Source organism: Macaca mulatta, chromosome 20, assembly GCF_049350105.2.
Source record: "Macaca mulatta isolate MMU2019108-1 chromosome 20, T2T-MMU8v2.0, whole genome shotgun sequence".
NCBI lineage: Eukaryota > Metazoa > Chordata > Mammalia > Primates > Cercopithecidae > Macaca > Macaca mulatta.
The window spans coordinates 6,014,576-6,031,459 of record NC_133425.1 but is presented as its reverse complement, the minus strand read 5'-3'; the positions used below and the strand labels follow the sequence as shown (position 1 = coordinate 6,031,459).

The window sequence follows — 16,884 nt, the reverse complement described above, 5'->3', positions numbered from 1 at the left end:
CCTGAATCCGGCGTCCTCAACTTTCGTTTCCGGCAGGCTCAGTCCTAGCAGATGCTTTGGGAAAGACGCGCGAGATTCCGGGAGTAGATCCGGGATGCGAGGCGGGGCGCGCATGGGGGGCGGGGCTTATACGGGGCGGGGCGTACGATGAGTGTACGCCTACTGTGCACGCTGCGTTGCTGCTCACCCGAACTGGGCACTGGGACGCTTTCCTGGGCACCCCAGGCAGAGGGAAACTCCGCATTGTGTTCAACCAAAGAGGAAAAACAGCGAGAATCCAGTATAGGAGACCGGCCTTAGGATGCCCGAGTTAGGATTAGGGGCCAGAGTACATTAACCTGGTAGTTAGGAGCTGAAGTTCTGGAATCAAAGATTTGGGGTCAGGCCGGGCGCGGTGGCTGATGCTTGTAATCCCAGCACTTTGGGAGGCCGAGGCGGGCGGATCACGAGGTCAGGAGATTGAGACCATCCTGGCTAACAGGTGAAACCCCGTCTCCACTAAAAATAAAAAAAAATTAAGCGGGCGTGCTAGCGGGCACCTGTAGTCCCAGCTGATTGGGAGGCTGAGGCAGGAGAATGGCGTGAACCTGGGAGGCGGAGCCTGCAGTGAGCCGAAATCGCGCCACTGCAGCCCAGTCTGGACGACAGAGCGAGACTCCGTCTCAAAAAAAAAAAAAAAAAAAAAAAGATTTGACTTCCAATCCCATTTCTGTACTTCCTGTTTGACCTTCGCTGAGGGGTTCAATACTTAAAATTCTCAGAGCTTCAGGGTTTTGTTTTGTTCTGTTGAACCGGTAGGGCTAGTTATAGTACCTCTATTACTAAATGGGGAAGAAACGGAATACAAATGTGTATTGCTTGGTGCTCAAGAACTGATGCGGCCGGGATCGGTGGCTCACTCCTGTAAACTGAGCACTTTGGGAGGCCGACGTGGGTGGATTGCTTGAGGCCAGGAGTTCGAGACCAGCCTAGGCAACACGGCAAAACCCCATCTCTACTGAAAATACAAAAATTAACCGAACCTGGTGGTGTGTGCCTGTAATCCCAACTATTCGGGAGGTTAGGTAGGAGAACTGCTTAAAACTAGGATGCGGAGGTTGCAGTGAGCCAAGATCGAGCCACTGCACTCCAGCCTGGAGGACACAGTGAGAACCTGTCCTCAAAAAAAAAAAAAAAAAAAAAAAAAAAAATAGGCCGGGCGCGGTGGCTCAAGCCCGTAATCCCAGCACTTTGGGAGGCCGAGACGGGCCTCCCAAAGACGAGGTCAGGAGATCAAGACCATCCTGGCTAACACGGTGAAACCCCGTCTCTACTAAAAAATACAAAAAACTAGCCGGAGGACGTGGCGGGCGCCTGTAGTTCCAGCTACTCGGGAGGCTGAGGCAGGAGAATGGCGTAAACCCGGGAGGCAGAGCTTGCAGTGAGCTGAGATCGGGCCACTGCACTCCAGCCTGGGTGGCAGAGTGAGACTCCGTCTCAAAAAAAAAAAAAAAAATTAAAAATAAATAAATAAATAAATAAATACAAGAACTGATACCTGGCTGGGCACACCTGTAATCCTGACACTTTGGGAAGCTAAGGCGGGAAGATTGCTTGGGCCCAGGAGTTTTAGACCAGCCTAGGCACCATGGTGGGACTTCATCTCCAACAAAAAAATAAAAAATAAATTGATGCCCATTATTATGTTGTCAGAAGCAGGCAGGACAAGGGATGTTTGGGGTTAGGCATTGTTGGGGGCCCTCCTGGGGGAGTGTGGGCGCAAACACTTGGCATCTCTTCCAGTTTTATCTTGAACAACTTCTGCCTTTATTTATTTATTTATTTTTTGAGGCGGAGTTTCACTCTTGTTGGCCAGGCTGGAGTGCAATGGCCCGATCTCGGCTCACTGCAACCTCCACCTCCCAGGTTCAGGCAATTCTGCCTCAGCCTCCTGAGTAGCTAGGATTACAGGCATGTACCACCATGCCCAGCTAATTTTGTATTTTTAGTAGAGACGGGGGTTTCTCCACTTTGGTCAGGCTGGACTCGAACTCCCGACCTCCGGCGATCCACCCGCCTCAGCCTCCTAAAGTGCTGGGATTACAGGCGTGAGTCACCACGCCCGGCCTATTTATTTATTGTATTTTTTGAGACAGAGTCTCCCTCTGTTGCCCAGGATAGATGCAGTGGCACGATCTCGGCTCATTGCAACCTCCGCTTCCCTTCAAGCGATTCTCCTGCCTCAGCCTTATGAGTAGCTGGGCACCACTGTGGTGCTATGACAGGGGCCTAGCACCACGCAGGCTAATTTTTTGTAGAATCGGGGTTTCACCATGTTGGTCAGGTGCAGTGGCTCATACATGTGATCCCAGCAGTTTGGGAGGCCAAGGCAGGCAGATCAATTGAGCTCAGGAGTTCGAGACCAGCCTGACCAACATGGCAAAACCCCTTCTCTACAAAAAATGCAAAAATTAGCCAGGTGGGCCGGACACAGAGGCTCATGCCTGTAATCCCAGCACTTTGGGAGGCCAAGGCAGGTGGATCACCTGAGGTCAGGAGTTCGAGACCAGCCTGGCCAATATCGTGAAACCCTGTCTCTACTAAAAATACAAAAATTAGCTGGGCATGGTAGCAGGTGTCCGTAATCCCAGCTACTTGGGAGACTGAGGCAGGAGAATCGCTTGAACCTGGGAAGTGGAGGTTGCAGTGAGCCAGGACAGCGCCATTGTACTCCAGCCTGGGCAACAAGAGCAAAACTCTGTCTCAAGAAAAAAGGAAAGGAAGAAAGAGACAGAGGGAAGGAAGGAAGGGAGGGAGGGAGGAGAAAGAAGGAAAGAAAGGAAGGAAGGAAAGAAGGAAGGAAGGAAGGAAGGGAAAGGAAGGAAGGAAGGCCGGCCGGGCGCGGTGGCTCACGCCTGTAATCCCAGCACTTTGGGAGGCTGAGGCGCGTGGATCATGAGGTCAGGAGTTCGAGACCAGCCTAACCAATATGATGAAACCCCATGTCTACTAAAAATACAAAAATTAGCCGAGTGTGGTGGTGTGCGCCTGTAATCCTAGCTACTCAGGAGGCTGAGGCAGGAGAATTGCTTGGAGCCGGGAGACGGAGGTTGCAGTGAGCTGAGGTCACCCCATTGCATTCCAGCCTGGGCAACAGAGCAAGAGCGAGACTCCGTCTCAAAAAAAAAAAAAAAAAAAAAAAAAAGGAAGGAAGGAAAATGAAAGGAGAGAAGCAAAGAAAGAAAGATCGTTTCTTCTGAATTTCAGCCTCAGTGCTTAGCAGCCTGGGCTGAGACACAGGCTCGCCTCTACAAGGCAGATTGCCTCAAGCGAACCTCCTGCCTTGGCCTCCCAGAGTGCTGGGATTACATGCGTGAGCCACCGTGCCCGGACGACTTCGCTGACTTTAAAGATGGAGGAGGCGGCCTTTACTGTGAACTTTTTCAGGCCAGAGGAGAGCGCGTGTGGAAAAGTGACTGAGAGAGTGGCCCAGAGGCTGCAGAGTTGCCGCACGCTCTCGCGGTCACCGAGGTGCTGGACTACGTTTCCCACAATGCGTTCCTTTGAGGACCACATTAACCACAGTGCACGTCGCGGACCCGCCCAGTCGGCTTTGTTGCCACGCCCCGACAGCCGGCTCAGGCAATGGTGCCCAGGCTACGTTACCCACAATGCCGCCCGTGGGCCCGCCCACACGGCCTGGTTTCCACGCCTGGTTTGGGGTCTCCGGCCCCGGCTCTGGCGTCCCGGGCTGCAAAGCCTGAGGCCGGCAGTCCCACTCCCGCCGAGACCCGTCGCTCCGGTCCTGCCCCGAACTGCCCACGGCCCGCAGGGCTTCCAGTGAGTGCCGGGGGCGCGAAGACGCGGGTCCGGGCCGAAGCTTCGATTTCGCGGCCAGCGCCAGCGCCGGGGTCTGTGCCGCGGACTCGGGCACTGCTCACCCTCCACCTGAGGGGTGAGACGGGAAACAGTGCGGCCTGGGGGTCCTAGCTCTTCCAGGACCCTGGAATTGGGGGGCCGTTGCGACCACCCACTCGGGGGTGCCTGACAGGGCCGCGTAGGGGCTTCAGGGTTCGCCAGACCTGGACACCGGGGATCAAGTTGAGGCAGAGTCTGTACCTTCCTCGGCAGAAGGGCCCTACTTTTCATCAGATTTCCAAAGGAACCCTTTCCATATAGGACCCACTGTAATCATGGAAAATAACCATTCTGGAGCTCTGACCGCAAACATCCCTTTTAGGTTGTTTTTGTTTTGAGTCTCTCTCTGTTTCCCAGGCTGGAGTGTAGTGGCGCGATCTCAGCTCACTGCAGCCTCCCGCCCCCCGGGTTCAAGCGATTCTCCTGTCTCAGCCTGCCGAGTTGCTGGGATTAAGATGTGCTACCACCACGTCGGGCTAATTTTTGTATTTTTTGTAGAGCTGGGTTTCCACCATGTTTACCAGGCTGGTCTCAAACTCCTGAACTCACATGATCTGTCCGCCTCGGCCTCCCAAAGTGCTGGGATTACAGGTGGGAGCCACTGCGCCCAGCCATCCCTTTTAGTTCTATCAGCAACCTGTGTGTGTAGGTCCTATTATCTCTTTGCACAGTGAGGAAGCAAAGCCCAGAGCCCTTCAGTGAATTATCCGGGAATTCATAGCAAAGATGGCATTCATGTACTTCCTTTTCCTTTTTCCTTTTCCTTTTCCATCGTGGGGTGAGTTGGCCTTGGAACCAGGGCATTGGCTTCCCAGTACAAAGGGCTTATTCAGCCCCAGGGCTGCCCTTTAGATGGTTTTATCATCTCTCCACAGGGCCCTGAAAAAAACGCTCCTCCTGTGTCCGGCCAGAGGTATAGAGAGAGACGGGTTCGACTCTAAGGCCTGAAAAGGAACAAGGCCCACCGGAAGCAATGGCTGCCGTCCCTGACCTCCAGCCCCTGCCAGCCTTGGAGCAGGACCTGGAACAGAATGAGATCCTGATTGTGAAGGTGGAGGAGGACTTTTGCTTGGAAGAGGAGCCCTCCGTGGAGTCGGAGGACCCCAGCCCTGAGACTTTCCGCCAGCTCTTCCGGCTCTTCTGCTACCAGGAGGTGGCTGGGCCCCGGGAGGCCCTGAGCCGCCTCTGGGAGCTGTGCTGCCGCTGGCTGCGGCCGGAGCTGCGCACTAAGGAGCAGATCCTGGAGCTGCTGGTGCTGGAGCAGTTCCTGACTGTGCTGCCAGGGGAGATCCAGGCTCGAGTGCGTGAGCAGCAGCCGGAGAGCGGTGAGGAGGCCGTGGTCCTCGTGGAAGGGCTGCAGCGGGAGCCCAGGAAACACAGGCAGCGGGTGAGGTGGGGGGCATTTTGACCCTCAGGTGAGGAAATGGGGCCCTGCTGCTGGGGTCTGCAGCTGGAGATTCCTTGCTCATTGGGTGACTAAGTGTAGCTGCCTGGCCCCTGAACCCTTTTGAAGAAGGCAACTGCAAAAGGTTTCTCAGCCTTGCCCAATGGACGTCCACCCTTTGATTAACCTCATCCTACCCCGATAGCCCTTTATTAGCTAGTGCAGATGGTTTGTGAACACTGTCCTAGGATAGGCCAAACAGGTGTTTCTTTTTCTTTTCTTTTCTTTTTTTTTTTTTTTTTTGAGACAGGGTCTCGCTCTGTTTCCCAGGCTGTAGTGGCGTGATCACGGCTCATTGCAGCCTCTACCTCCAAGCTTCAAGGGATCCTCCCACCTCAGCCTATTGAGTAGTTGGCATGCACCACTACACCTGGCTAATTTTGTGTATTTTTTGTAGAGACAGGATTTTGCCATGTTGCCCAGACTGGTCTTCAACTCCTAGCCTCAAGTGATCCTCCCACCTCAGCCTCCCAAAGTGCTGGGATTACAGGCATGAGCCACTACGCCAGCCCCAAACACAGGTTTTGGTGGGAGAGAGATCCAGCACCTTCCAAGGCAGGGAGTTGAAAAGACCCCCAAAGTGGGAGAACACTGGGAAGAAAGATCAGGGGCATGGGGGGCACTTTGGTTAGAGCCCCTAGAGGTTCTAGAACTGTGCCATGCAAAACAGTAGCTGCCAGCCATATGTAGCTTTTTAAATTATAGCTATGCACATTTATTTTTATCTTTGTGAGACAGAGTCTCTCTCTGTCGCCCAGGCTGGAGTGATTTTCATGCCTCAGCCTCCCAAGTAGCTGGCATTACAGGCGTGTGCCACCACACCAGGCTGATTTTTATATTTTTAGTAGAGACAGGGTTTCGTTATGTTGGCCAGGCTGGTCTCGAACTCCTGGCCTCAAGTGATCTGCCTGTCTTGGCCTCCCAAAGTACTGGGATTACAGGCATGAGCCACTGCGCCCAGCCACTTTGTAGAATGTGAAATTAGTTCCTCAGTCACACTGGCCACCTCTCAAGGGCTCAGTCGTCACACATGGCCAGTGGCTACTGTACTGGACAGCACAGACAGGACCCTTCTGACTCCCCGAAATCTCTGTAGACAGTGTCTCTCCACCTCCTTCCAGCCGCATTTGAAGGAGCAGGGGAATCCTCTTACTCATTCCTCCTGCTTCAGTTTCAGTCATTGAACTCCTGGAGATTAAAAAGGAGAAGTCCTGCCATCTCCTGTTTCAGTTCATTTCTCAGGGCCTTGTGTGGATGGCGCACATGGACAGTGCTGACCAGCTGCCTCTCTTCCTGTGGCAGTGCTGCTGGCTGCACACTGCTGGCCTTTTGCAGCCAACAGAGGAGACACATCCCCTAATGATTGACCACAGCGTGAGCTGACCGAAGTCAGAAAATCCTGCCATCGTGGTGGCCAAGAAATTGGGATTTCTTCCCAGTTGGCTGGCCTCTTTCCCGGCCACTACAGCTTCAGTGTTTGGGGTTCCCAGCATGGCTTCCTTCTGTCACTGCACCAGCACCTCTGCACACATGCCTCATGGCCATGACTGAGCTGAGAGGGGCAAGCTCTGCTCCCCAAGAGGACTACCCTCCCTTAGAGGTGTGGAATGGTGGACAAGAGGAACCCAGAGATGGGTCCCTGATGCTGGGTTTGCAGTTGCCTAGGGATGTTTCTTATCCAAGTGCTATTTTAGAGCTCAATTCTAAGACTCAATTTCATTCAAATCACCTTTCCTGGAATTAGGAAATAGATAATCTCAGAGCACCTGTTGATAATTTCTTCTTTTTTTTTTTTTTTTTCCCCCTGAGACAGAGTCTTGCTCTGTTACCCAGGCTGGAGTGCAGTGGCATGATCTTGGCTCACTGCAACCTCTACCTCCCGGGTTCGAGCGATTCTCCTGCCTCAGCCTCCCAAGTACCTGAGATTACAGGCGCACTGCCCCCATGCCCGGCTAATTTTTGTATTTTTTTTTTTTTTTTTTGAGACGGGGTCTCGCTCTGTCACTCAGGCTGGAGTGCAGTGGCCAGATCTCAGCTCACTGCAAGCTCCGCCTCCCGGGTTCACGCCATTCTCCTGCCTCAGCCTCCCGAGTAGCTGGGACTACAGGCGCCCGCCACCTCGCCCAGCTAGTTTTTTGTATTTTTTAGTAGAGACGGGGTTTCACCGGGTTAGCCAGGATGGTCTCGATCTCCTGACCTTGTGATCCACCCGTCTCGGCCTCCCAAAGTGCTGGGATTACAGGCTTGAGCCACCGCGCCCGGCCTTGTATTTTTAGTAGAGATGGAGTTTTACCATATTGGTCAGGCTGGTCTCGAACTCCTGGCCTCAAGCGATCCACCCGCCTCGGCCTCCCAAAGTGCTGGAATTACAGGTGTGAGCCATTGCGGCTGGCCAGATAATTTCAAAAAATCTAGCAAATGCAGTTATGTGAACTTCTGAATTGAGGCCAGGGCTGACTCAGGGCTCTTCTGGCCCAGGGTCTATCAGGAGGACCAAGGAATGGGGGGTAAGAATGTGATGGGGACATGATTGTGGTAACAGGGAGAGACCATGGAGTAGAGCAGGCTGGGAGCTGGCTGCAGGGAGCACTGCCACATGGCTGGGCAGAGGGAGGGAGGCTGCAGACAGCCTGGGGGTGGGCAGCCGGCTGGGGTGCCTGAGGTGAGGGGTGTGGGGCCCTGCGGGGATTTTCCTTCTGGCCTTCTGGGAGCTGGTGGGCAAGATCTCTGTCTGTGTGCAGGGCTCAGAGCTGCTGTCTGATGACGAGGTGCCCCTCAGAATGGGGGGACAGTCCTTAAAACGCCAGGCAGAGGCTCAGCCAGAGGATCTGTCCCTGGAGGAAGAGGCTCGATGCTCCAGCCAGCAGCCCCCAGCCCAGCTGAGCCACAGGCCACAGAGGGACCCGCTGTTGTGGCCAGAGAGGGGTGAGTAGCACCCCTTTGGAGGAAGGAGAAGTGGTGCAGGGGAGGGGGTGAAGGCGAATGGAGTGTAGTGTGTGGCCAGGGCAGAGGCCTGCCTGGATGTGGGGTGCATAGACTCTCCAACAAGGAGTGGATCTTGGGTGGGTGGCCACTGGGCTGTGGGGGCCTTGGTGTGCAGGGGCGGCAGGGGTGGTGCTGGGTGAACTGTGTGACTGGTGATGACTCCGCTCGTTCCCAGGCCCTCCGGCCCCCCGGCATCAGGAGATAGCATCGGCCTCACCCTTCCTTTCGGCCTGGTCCCAGGTGAGTGATCCACCACAAAGCTCCTTCTTGTCTCTGTGGATTTGCCTGTTCTGGAAAGGGTTTGCTTGTTTTTAGTCATGCTTCGGGATCAGTCTGGTGCTACATCTGGGAGCCACTGGCTCAGAGGCATCCTGAAGACCCCTGTCTGCCGCATTGGGGTCCCAGGGCTGGCTGGCCGTGGAGCCAGGGGATACTCCTGGTCTGCAGCACCCTAGGGTCTGACCCGATCTCCTGTGTGTCACACTTCCTTGTTAAGGGGACGCCTCTCCTGGGGGCCGAGGTTTTGGATGTCAGAGGAGCTCTTCCCTGGAGTTTCCTCCCTTTGCTCCAATGCTGGAGTCACTTCCCCTGGCCTCCTGGGAAGTCTTTTCTTCTCTCCAGAGGCCATTTAAGTACTCGGCTGTGCCCGGAAGATTCTGTGGTCCAACAGTGAGACAGTGGTGACTTGTACCCCGCTGGGCACAGGAATCTCTTGGGACTCCTCGGGGAGACACAGGTTCCTCGACACCCCTGGACTGGAATGGGAGTCTCCTCTGTTTGCTTGCTCGTTTCTGGTTTTGTTTTTTCTTTTTTTGAGCCAAAGTCTGACTCTTTGTTCACACTGGAGTGCAGTAGTATGATCATGGCTCACTGCAGGGCTCAAGGGATCCTCCTGCCTCAGCCTCCTTAGTTAGCTGGTACTACAGGCATGCACCACCAAACCCGGCTAGTTGGGTTTTTTATTTTTTATAGGGACACAGTCTCGCTATGTTGCCCATGCTGGTCTTGAACTCCTGGTCTCAAGTGATCCTCTTGCCTCAGACTCCCAAAGCAGTGGGATTACAGGCGTAAGCCACTGTGCCTGGCCTGTTTGATTTTTATTTGTATTTGTTTATAATTTATATATATACGTGTGTGTGTATATATATATATTGTTTTGTTTTGTTTTTGTTTTTTTGAGATGGAGTTTTGCTCTTGTCGCCCAGGCTGGAATGCAATGGTGCGATCTCGGCTTACTGCAACCTCTGGCTCCCAAGTTCAAGTGATTCTCCTGCCTCAGCCTCCCGAGTAGCTGAGATTAGAGGCACCTACCACCATGTCTGGCTAATTTTTTTTGTATTTTTTACTAGAGATGGGGTTTTACCTTGTCGGCCGGGCTGGTCTCGAACTCCTGACCTCAGATGATCCACCTGCTTTGGCCTCCCAACGTGCTGGGATTATAGGCCTGAGCCACCGCACCCGGCCTTATATATATTTTTTGAGACAGCATCTCGCTGTGTCGCCCAGGCTGGAGTGCAGTGACGCGATGTCGGCTCACTACAAGCTCTGCCTCCTGGATTCAAGCTATTCTCCTGTCTCAGCCTTCTGAGTAGCTAGGATTATAGGCATACACCACCACGCCTGGCTAATTTTTTTTTTTTTTTGAGATGGAGTCTCGCTCTGTTGCCCAGGCTGGAGTGCAGTGGCATGATCTCGGCTCACTGCAACCTCTGCCTCCCGGGTTCAAGCTATTTTCCTGTCTCAGCCTTCTGAGTAGCTGGGATTATAGGCATGCACCACCACGCCTGGCTATTTTTTTTTTTTTTTTTTTGAAATGGAGTCTCGCTCTATCGCCCAGGCTGGAGTGCAGTGGCGTGATCTTGGCTCACTGCAAGCTCCGCCTCCCGGGTTGACGTTATTCTCCTGCCTCAGCCTCCCAAGTAGCTGGGACAACAGGCGCCCGCCACCACACCCAACTAATTTTTTGTATTTTTTAGTAGAGACAGGGTTTCACTGTGTTAGCCAGGATGGTCTCGATCTCCTGACCTCATGATCCACCCGCCTCGGCCTCCCAGAGTGCTGAGATTGCATGTGTGAACCACTGTGCCCGGCCTAATTTTGTATTTTTAGTAGAGATGGGGTTTCTCTATGTTGGTCAGGCTGGTCTCCAACTCCTGACCTCAGGTGATCCTCCCGCCGTGGCCTCCTAAAGTGCTGGGATTACAGGCGTGAGCCACCGCGCCTGGCCTAAGAACTTGTTCTTTAGACCTCCCTGCAAAGATCCCTAGACTCATTACCAGAGTCTCTCCCTGTTTTTCCCTCAGCCTCTGGCAACCACAAAGCTCCTTCTTGTCTCTGTGGATTTGCCTGTTCTGGAAAGGGTTTGCTTGTTTTTAATCGTGCTTCGGGATCAGTCTGGTGCTACATCTGGGAACCACTGGCCCAGAGGCATCCTGAAGACCCCTGTCTGCCGCATCGGGGTCCCAGGGCTGGCTGGCCGTGGAGCCAGGGGATGCTCTCGTCTCCCTGTGGAGCTTGGGCCCCAGTGACTGAGTGCGCAGTGGGTCCACCGCTCCTCGTGGCAAGTCTGTCCCTTCTGCAGTGGTGTTCCAGCTCTGCAGCAGTGGCGCGTGGGAGCAGTGGGCAGAGGCACCAGGACTCGCCACTGCAACAAGAGTGGAGAAGACCAGCTGCACCACCAGGCTTGGCCCCAGCCTCGAGCGGCAGTGCGGGTGCAGTTCCCTGGGCCAGTGGCCTCAGTTGGGGAGGAGGCAGCTTGCTTGGGGCCAGGACTGAGTGGGGTGCATTCTGGCAGGCACCCGTGAACTTGGAGGACGTGGCTGTATACCTTTCTGGGGAGGAGCCAGGATGCCTGGACCCAGCTCAGCGGGACGTGCCGCTGGAGAATGAAGGTAACTTGCAAGGGACTGTGTCCTCTAGGGGGCTTGCCAAAAATAGGAACTCTCAGGCACCAGTTCCTGGGCTTGGTTCTGTTGGTCCAATTGGCTTGGGGCGATCCCGTGTGACCAGGGCTGCCTGTGTCCCTGCAGAGTCCCAGCTGCAGGGCCTGCACAGGCACTTGGCCATGACCCAGGCAGATGGCCAGCACTGCCTTGCCTTCCTTTTCTTCTGCTCCTGCCACCTACACGCTGGTCCTACTTCACTTCAGCTTCCCTGTGCCCTCCTCTCCAGGGCAGAGCTGCCTCTCCCCATCGCACTCGGCACCACCCTGCCCCAGACCCAGCACCGGCTCCTCAGCTCTTTCTCTGCTCGTTTGTCTCTTCCTGCCTTTCCTGATGCTGCTGAAGCCTTTTCTGGTTATTTTGTTTTGAGGTGGAGTTTTGCTCTGTTGCCCAGGCTGGAGTGCAGTAGCACAACCTTGGCTCACTGCAACCTCTACCGTCCGGGTTTAAGTGATTCTCCCACCTCAGCCTCCCAAGTAGCTAGGATTACAGGTACCTGCCATCATGCCTGGCAACTTTTTGTGTTATTAGTAGAGATGGGGTTTCACCATGTTGGCCAGGCTGACTTCAGGTGATCTGCCCACCTCGCCCTCCCAAAGTGCTGGGATGACAGGCGTGAGCCACTGTGCCCAGCCATGCTGAAGCCTTTTGTAATGACAGTGAGATGTCGCTTTGTATTAGGGTTCTTCTCCAGAGAAACAGAACCAATAGAAGATACGCACACACACAGATTTATTTTAAGGAATGGGTACTCAAACCGCTCCCTTGGTTGCTTACAGAAGTTGACAAGTTTGAAATTTGCAGGCGAGGCCAGCAGGCTGGAAGCTTAGGATTTCTGTGCCACGGTCTTGAGGCAGACTTCCTTCTTTGGGAAACCTCCAGAATTTTCTTCCTTTTTAAGGCTGAAGAATATTCCATTGTGAATAATGCTGCAGTGAATGTGGGTATACAGGTGTATCTCTGATCAGCTCTGTTTTCAGTTCCTGGGGTGGATGTATCCAGCAGTGGGATGGCTGGAGCATATATGGTCATTCTGTGTTGAATTTTTTGAGGAACTGCCATGCTGTTTTCCACAGCATCTCTACCATCTCACGTACCCACCAAGAGTGCCCAGGGGTTCCGGTTTTTCCACGTGCACACCAACAGTTGTTATTTCAGGGGCTTTTTTCTTTTCTTTCTTTTTTTTTTTTTTTTTTGAGATGGAGTCTCGCTCTGTCGCCCAGGCTGGAGTGCAGGTGCGATCTCGGCTCACTGCAAGCTCCGCCTCCTGGGTTCACGCCATTCTCCTGCCTCAGCCTCTCGAGTAGCCGGGACTACAGGCGCCCGCCACCACGCCCAGCTAATTTTTTTTTTTTTATTTTTTTTATTTTTGTAGAGACGGGGTTTCACCGTGTTAGCTGGGATGGTCTCGATCTCCTGACCTTGTGATCCGCCCATCTCAGCCTCCCAAAGTGCTGGGATTACAGGTGTGAGCCACCACGCCCGGCGAGTCTCTTTTAAAAATATTTTTACAGCCAGGCAGGGTTGCTCACCCCTGTAATCCCAGCACTTTGGGAGGCCAAGGCAGGTGGATCACCTGAGGTCAGGAGGTCGAGACCAGCCTGGCCAACATGGCGAAACCCCATCTCTACTAAAAATACAAAAATTAGCTGGGCATGGTGGCTCACGCCTGTAATCCTAGCTACTTGGGAGCCTGAGGTGGGAGAATCGCTTGAACCTGGGAGGCAGAGGTTACAGTGAGCCGAGATCGCACCACTGCACTCCAGCCTGGAAGACAGAGCGAGACTCCATCTCAAAAAAAAAAACAGAAATAAATAAACAAAATTATTTTTACAAGAAGGCCGGGCACTGTGGCTCCCACGTATAATCTCAGCACTTTGGGAGGCTGAGGTAGGAGGATACCTTGAGGTCAGGAGTTAGAGACCAACCTGGCTATATAGTGAGGCCCTGTGTATTAGGTCATTCTCGCATTGCTGTAAAGAAATACCAGAGACCTGGTAATTTATAAAGAAAAAAGGTTTAATTGGCTGTACAAGAAGCATGATGGTTTCTGCTCAGCCTTTGGGGAGGCCTCAGGAAGCTTCCAGTCATGGTGGAAGGCAGAGGGGGAGCAGGCATGTCTCACATGGCTGGAGCAGGAGCAGGGGAGGGAGGGGAGGTGCCAGATCTCATGAGAACTCACTCACTATTGCCAGGACAGTACTAAGAGGATGGTGCCAAACCATTCATGAGAAATCTGCCTCCATGATCCACTCACCTCCCACCAGGTCCCACCTTCACACTGGGGATTACAGTCTGACATGAGATTTGGGTAAGGACATAGATTGAAACCATATCATCCTATCTCTAAAATAAATAAATAAAATATTATTATAACAGGCCAATGAGGTGATTCCAATCTTCCTCTCAGTTTTATTTCTTTTCTTTTCTTTTTTTTTTTTTTTTGAGACAGAGTCTCACTCTGTCATCCAGGCTGGAGTGCAGTGGCATGATCTTGGCTCTTTGCAACTTCTGCCTCCTGAGTTCAAGCGATTCTCCTGCCTCAGCCTCCCAAGTAGCTGGGATTACAGGCACAGGCACCCACCACCACGCCCAGCTAATTTTCATATTTTTAGTAGAGATGGGGTTTCACCATGTTGGCCAGGCTGGTCTCGAACTCCTGACCTCAAGTGATCCGCCTGCCTCGGCCTCCCAAAGTGCTAGGATTACAGGCATGAGCCACCATGCCCGGCCTCCTCTCAGTTTTATAGATGTGGAATTTGAGGCTCAGTAAGTGCCAAACCCATCTTTGGCTGTCTGGAAGTTAGGCCTGGAGATGGGAGGGGAGGGCAAGAAGGGTTCGCCCAGGAGGTCTGGGGCTGGAAGCTTCTTAAAGTGGACGTTTTCAAGGGCAGTGGGTGGCGCTGTCCCTCCCCTGTGAGGTCAGCGTGTGCCTACCATGTGAAGAGCCTTTTGGGACTGCTATGAAGACGGCTGCTCCCCCAGCCCCCCAGGCACCCCAGTGCACTTTGCACTACCAGGTCCCCAGCTGCAGTCACCCTCATGCTGCAGAGGAGAAGGAGAGAAGTCAAGGGCCTTTTCCTGGAAGGGGCAAAGCCTGGATCATTCCAGGCCCCTCCCCCTGTTCTCCTGTCCTGACGGTGGTGGCTGTAGAACCTGGATGTGCAGAGGGGCCTCAGGGGCTGCACCAAGTACAAGGGAGGTCCAGTGGCTGGGCCCCATGACTGCTCTGCTCAGCCAGAACAGCCCAGAGCAGGCTTCTCCACTCTCTGCTGCTGGCATTCGGGCCAGATGGCTCTCCACGTGGGGCTGTCTGTGCTGGGCAGGAGGTTTTCCAGCAGCCCTGGCCCCTGCCCACTAGAGGCCATTTACAACCCCCTCCCCAGACACAACAAAAACGTCTCCAGACCTTGCCACTGGGTGGGAGCCCCTGGCTTAGAGGGTACAGCAGAGTCCAGAGTTTGATGGCCCTTGCTCTGTAACTTACCAGCCCGGTGATTCTGGGTAAGTTCCTTAACACTTTTGTGCCCTGGTTTCCCCAGGTAACAGCACTGACCCACTGGGTTATTGTAATGGTCAAATGAGTTCCTGTTTGTTTGTATGTTTTATTGATTGTTTAGTTTTTGAAACAGGGTCTCACTCTGTCACCCGGGCTGGAATGCAGTGGCGCGATCACGGCTCACTGCAGCCTCGACCTCCTGGACTCAAGTGATCCTCTTACCTCAGCCTGCTGAGTAGCTAGGACTACAGGCACACGCCACCATGCCCAGCTAGTTTTGTTTATTTTCTGTAAAGACGAGATCTCACTGTGTTGCCCAAGCTGGTCTTGAACTCCTGGGCTCAAGCAATCCTGCCACCTCAGCTTCCCAAAGTGCTGGGATTACAGGCGTGAGCCATGATGCCCAGCCCCTGCTAAATGTTTTGTAGGGGAACTTTAGGAGCCCTGTGAGGCCTTCATCTTCCTATTAGAAGCATTTCCCTTGCCCTCTTGCCATTAATTCTTAGAGATTGTGTTTTCTCTGTCTCAGGACTTGGGATCCAGTTAGAGGACGGCGGTGATGGCAGGGAGGATGCCCCAGTGAGAATGGAGTGGTACCGAGTGCTGTCAGCGCGATGCCAGGGGCCTGGCCACCCGCTCCCAGGTCAGAGGCCAGCCCCAGTCAGGGGCTTGGTCAGGCCTGAGCTGCCAAGAGGCGGCCCCCAACCAGGAAGAGGGGCTTCCCATGGGACTGACAAGCCGTACACCTGTCCTGAATGTGGCAAAGGCTTCAGCAAGACGTCTCACTTGACCAAGCACCAGCGCACACACACGGGCGAGCGGCCTTACAAGTGCCTGGTCTGTGGGAAGGGCTTTAGCGACCGCTCCAACTTCAGCACGCACCAGAGGGTGCACACGGGCGAGAAGCCCTACCCATGCCCCGAGTGTGGGAAGCGCTTCAGCCAGAGCTCCAGCCTGGTCATCCACCGCAGGACGCACAGCGGGGAGCGGCCCTATGCCTGCACCCAGTGCGGGAAGCGCTTCAACAACAGCTCCCACTTCAGTGCGCACCGCCGGACGCACACAGGTGAGAAGCCCTACACCTGCCCGGCCTGTGGCAGGGGCTTCCGCCGGGGCACCGACCTGCACAAGCACCAGCGGACCCACACGGGGGCAGGCTCCTTGCTGACGCTCCAGCCGGTGGCTCCTGGAGGCCCCGGGGCCAAGGCCTGATCACCATGCCTGAAACTCCCTTTGCCGGACTCTCGTCCCTGGGCACAGAATTCAGGAAGCTGCCAGAGAGCCTGGTCCAAAAGCATTGCCAGCTGCCTGTTTCCTCCCAAGGCCCAGTATGAGGCCAGCAAGGGACATTTGGGATGCCCGGGCCGCGGAGGAAGCTGGGCACTGGTTGCAGAGCAAGGGCAAGGACAGGCTCTGTGAGTGTCCAGTGGCAGCCAGAACAGGTGACACAGAGCAGGGGCTTCAGCCCCAGAGACGCGCTCAGGAGGCCAGAAGCCCACACCCAAGGTGTTCCTGAAGTGTCCGGGAGGGTCCATCAGCTGCCTCCAGCATCCAGTGGCTGCTGGTGTACAGCCTCATCACCACGTCCCTACCCCTCCCCTGTGTGTCTGTGACCCTGTGTGCCATCTCTGTGTGTCCCTCCTCACCCACCCGCCGCCCCCCTCTTTTTTTTTTTTTGAGACAGGGCCTTGCTCTGTCCCCCAGGCAGGAGTACAGTGCCATGATCATAGCTCACTGCAGCCTCGAACCCCTGGTCTCAAGCGATCTTCCTGCCTCAGCCTCCTGGGTATCTGGGGTTGCAGGTGTGCGCTGCCATACCCAGTCTCTTTTTGGTAGGGCCACTACTCACTGGGTTTAAGGTCCCCCAGTCCACTGTGACCTCATTTTAACTAATTAAATCGTCAAAACCCGTGTTTCCAAACAAGGTCACCTGTCTGGGTGGACATGAATTTGAGGGGCCCCTCCCTAGTCTGCTGCAGGGAGCCGTGCTGCACCCCAGCCTTCACAGGACATGGTCTCTAGCTTCTTCATCCTGCCAGAGTTTCCAAATGGAGCCTGGGGCTTTCCAGCATTCCAGTCCCCTTTGCAGATCCATGGCTGCTCTGCAGGGTGGAAGA

At 54.3% G+C, this 16,884-nt stretch overlaps 1 protein-coding gene across 10 annotated transcripts; it reads left to right on the top strand.

Annotated features, from left to right (window-relative positions):
* The first annotated feature begins 3,671 nt into the window (after positions 1-3,671).
* ZNF500 (zinc finger protein 500) lies at positions 3,672-16,688 on the top strand. 10 transcript variants are annotated; one of them, XM_077985508.1, is made up of 7 exons: positions 3,672-3,819; positions 4,396-4,488; positions 4,773-5,284; positions 8,083-8,266; positions 8,502-8,566; positions 11,121-11,217; positions 15,297-16,688. In XM_077985508.1, the coding sequence occupies exons 3-7, from the start codon at positions 4,871-4,873 to the stop codon at positions 15,977-15,979; spliced, it is 1,443 nt and encodes a 480-aa protein (XP_077841634.1). In that variant the 5' UTR covers positions 3,672-3,819; positions 4,396-4,488; positions 4,773-4,870; the 3' UTR covers positions 15,980-16,688. The 10 variants fall into 10 exon arrangements, with proteins under 10 accessions (XP_077841634.1, XP_077841633.1, XP_077841638.1 ...); XM_077985507.1 differs by having other exon boundaries at positions 10,908-11,217; XM_077985512.1 differs by having other exon boundaries at positions 4,773-5,312; positions 10,908-11,217.
* Positions 16,689-16,884: the final 196 nt, after the last annotated feature.

Bases quoted from the DNA above. Each gene is read 5' to 3' on its own strand.
- ZNF500 (XM_077985505.1), top strand. From the start codon at position 4,871: ATGGCTGCCGTCCCTGACCTCCAGCCCCTGCCAGCCTTGGAGCAGGAC. The intron at 8,567-10,907 runs GTGAGTGATCCA...TCCCTTCTGCAG, and splicing joins TCCTTTCGGCCTGGTCCCAG to TGGTGTTCCAGCTCTGCAGC. The intron at 11,218-15,296 runs GTAACTTGCAAG...TCTCTGTCTCAG, and splicing joins CGTGCCGCTGGAGAATGAAG to GACTTGGGATCCAGTTAGAG.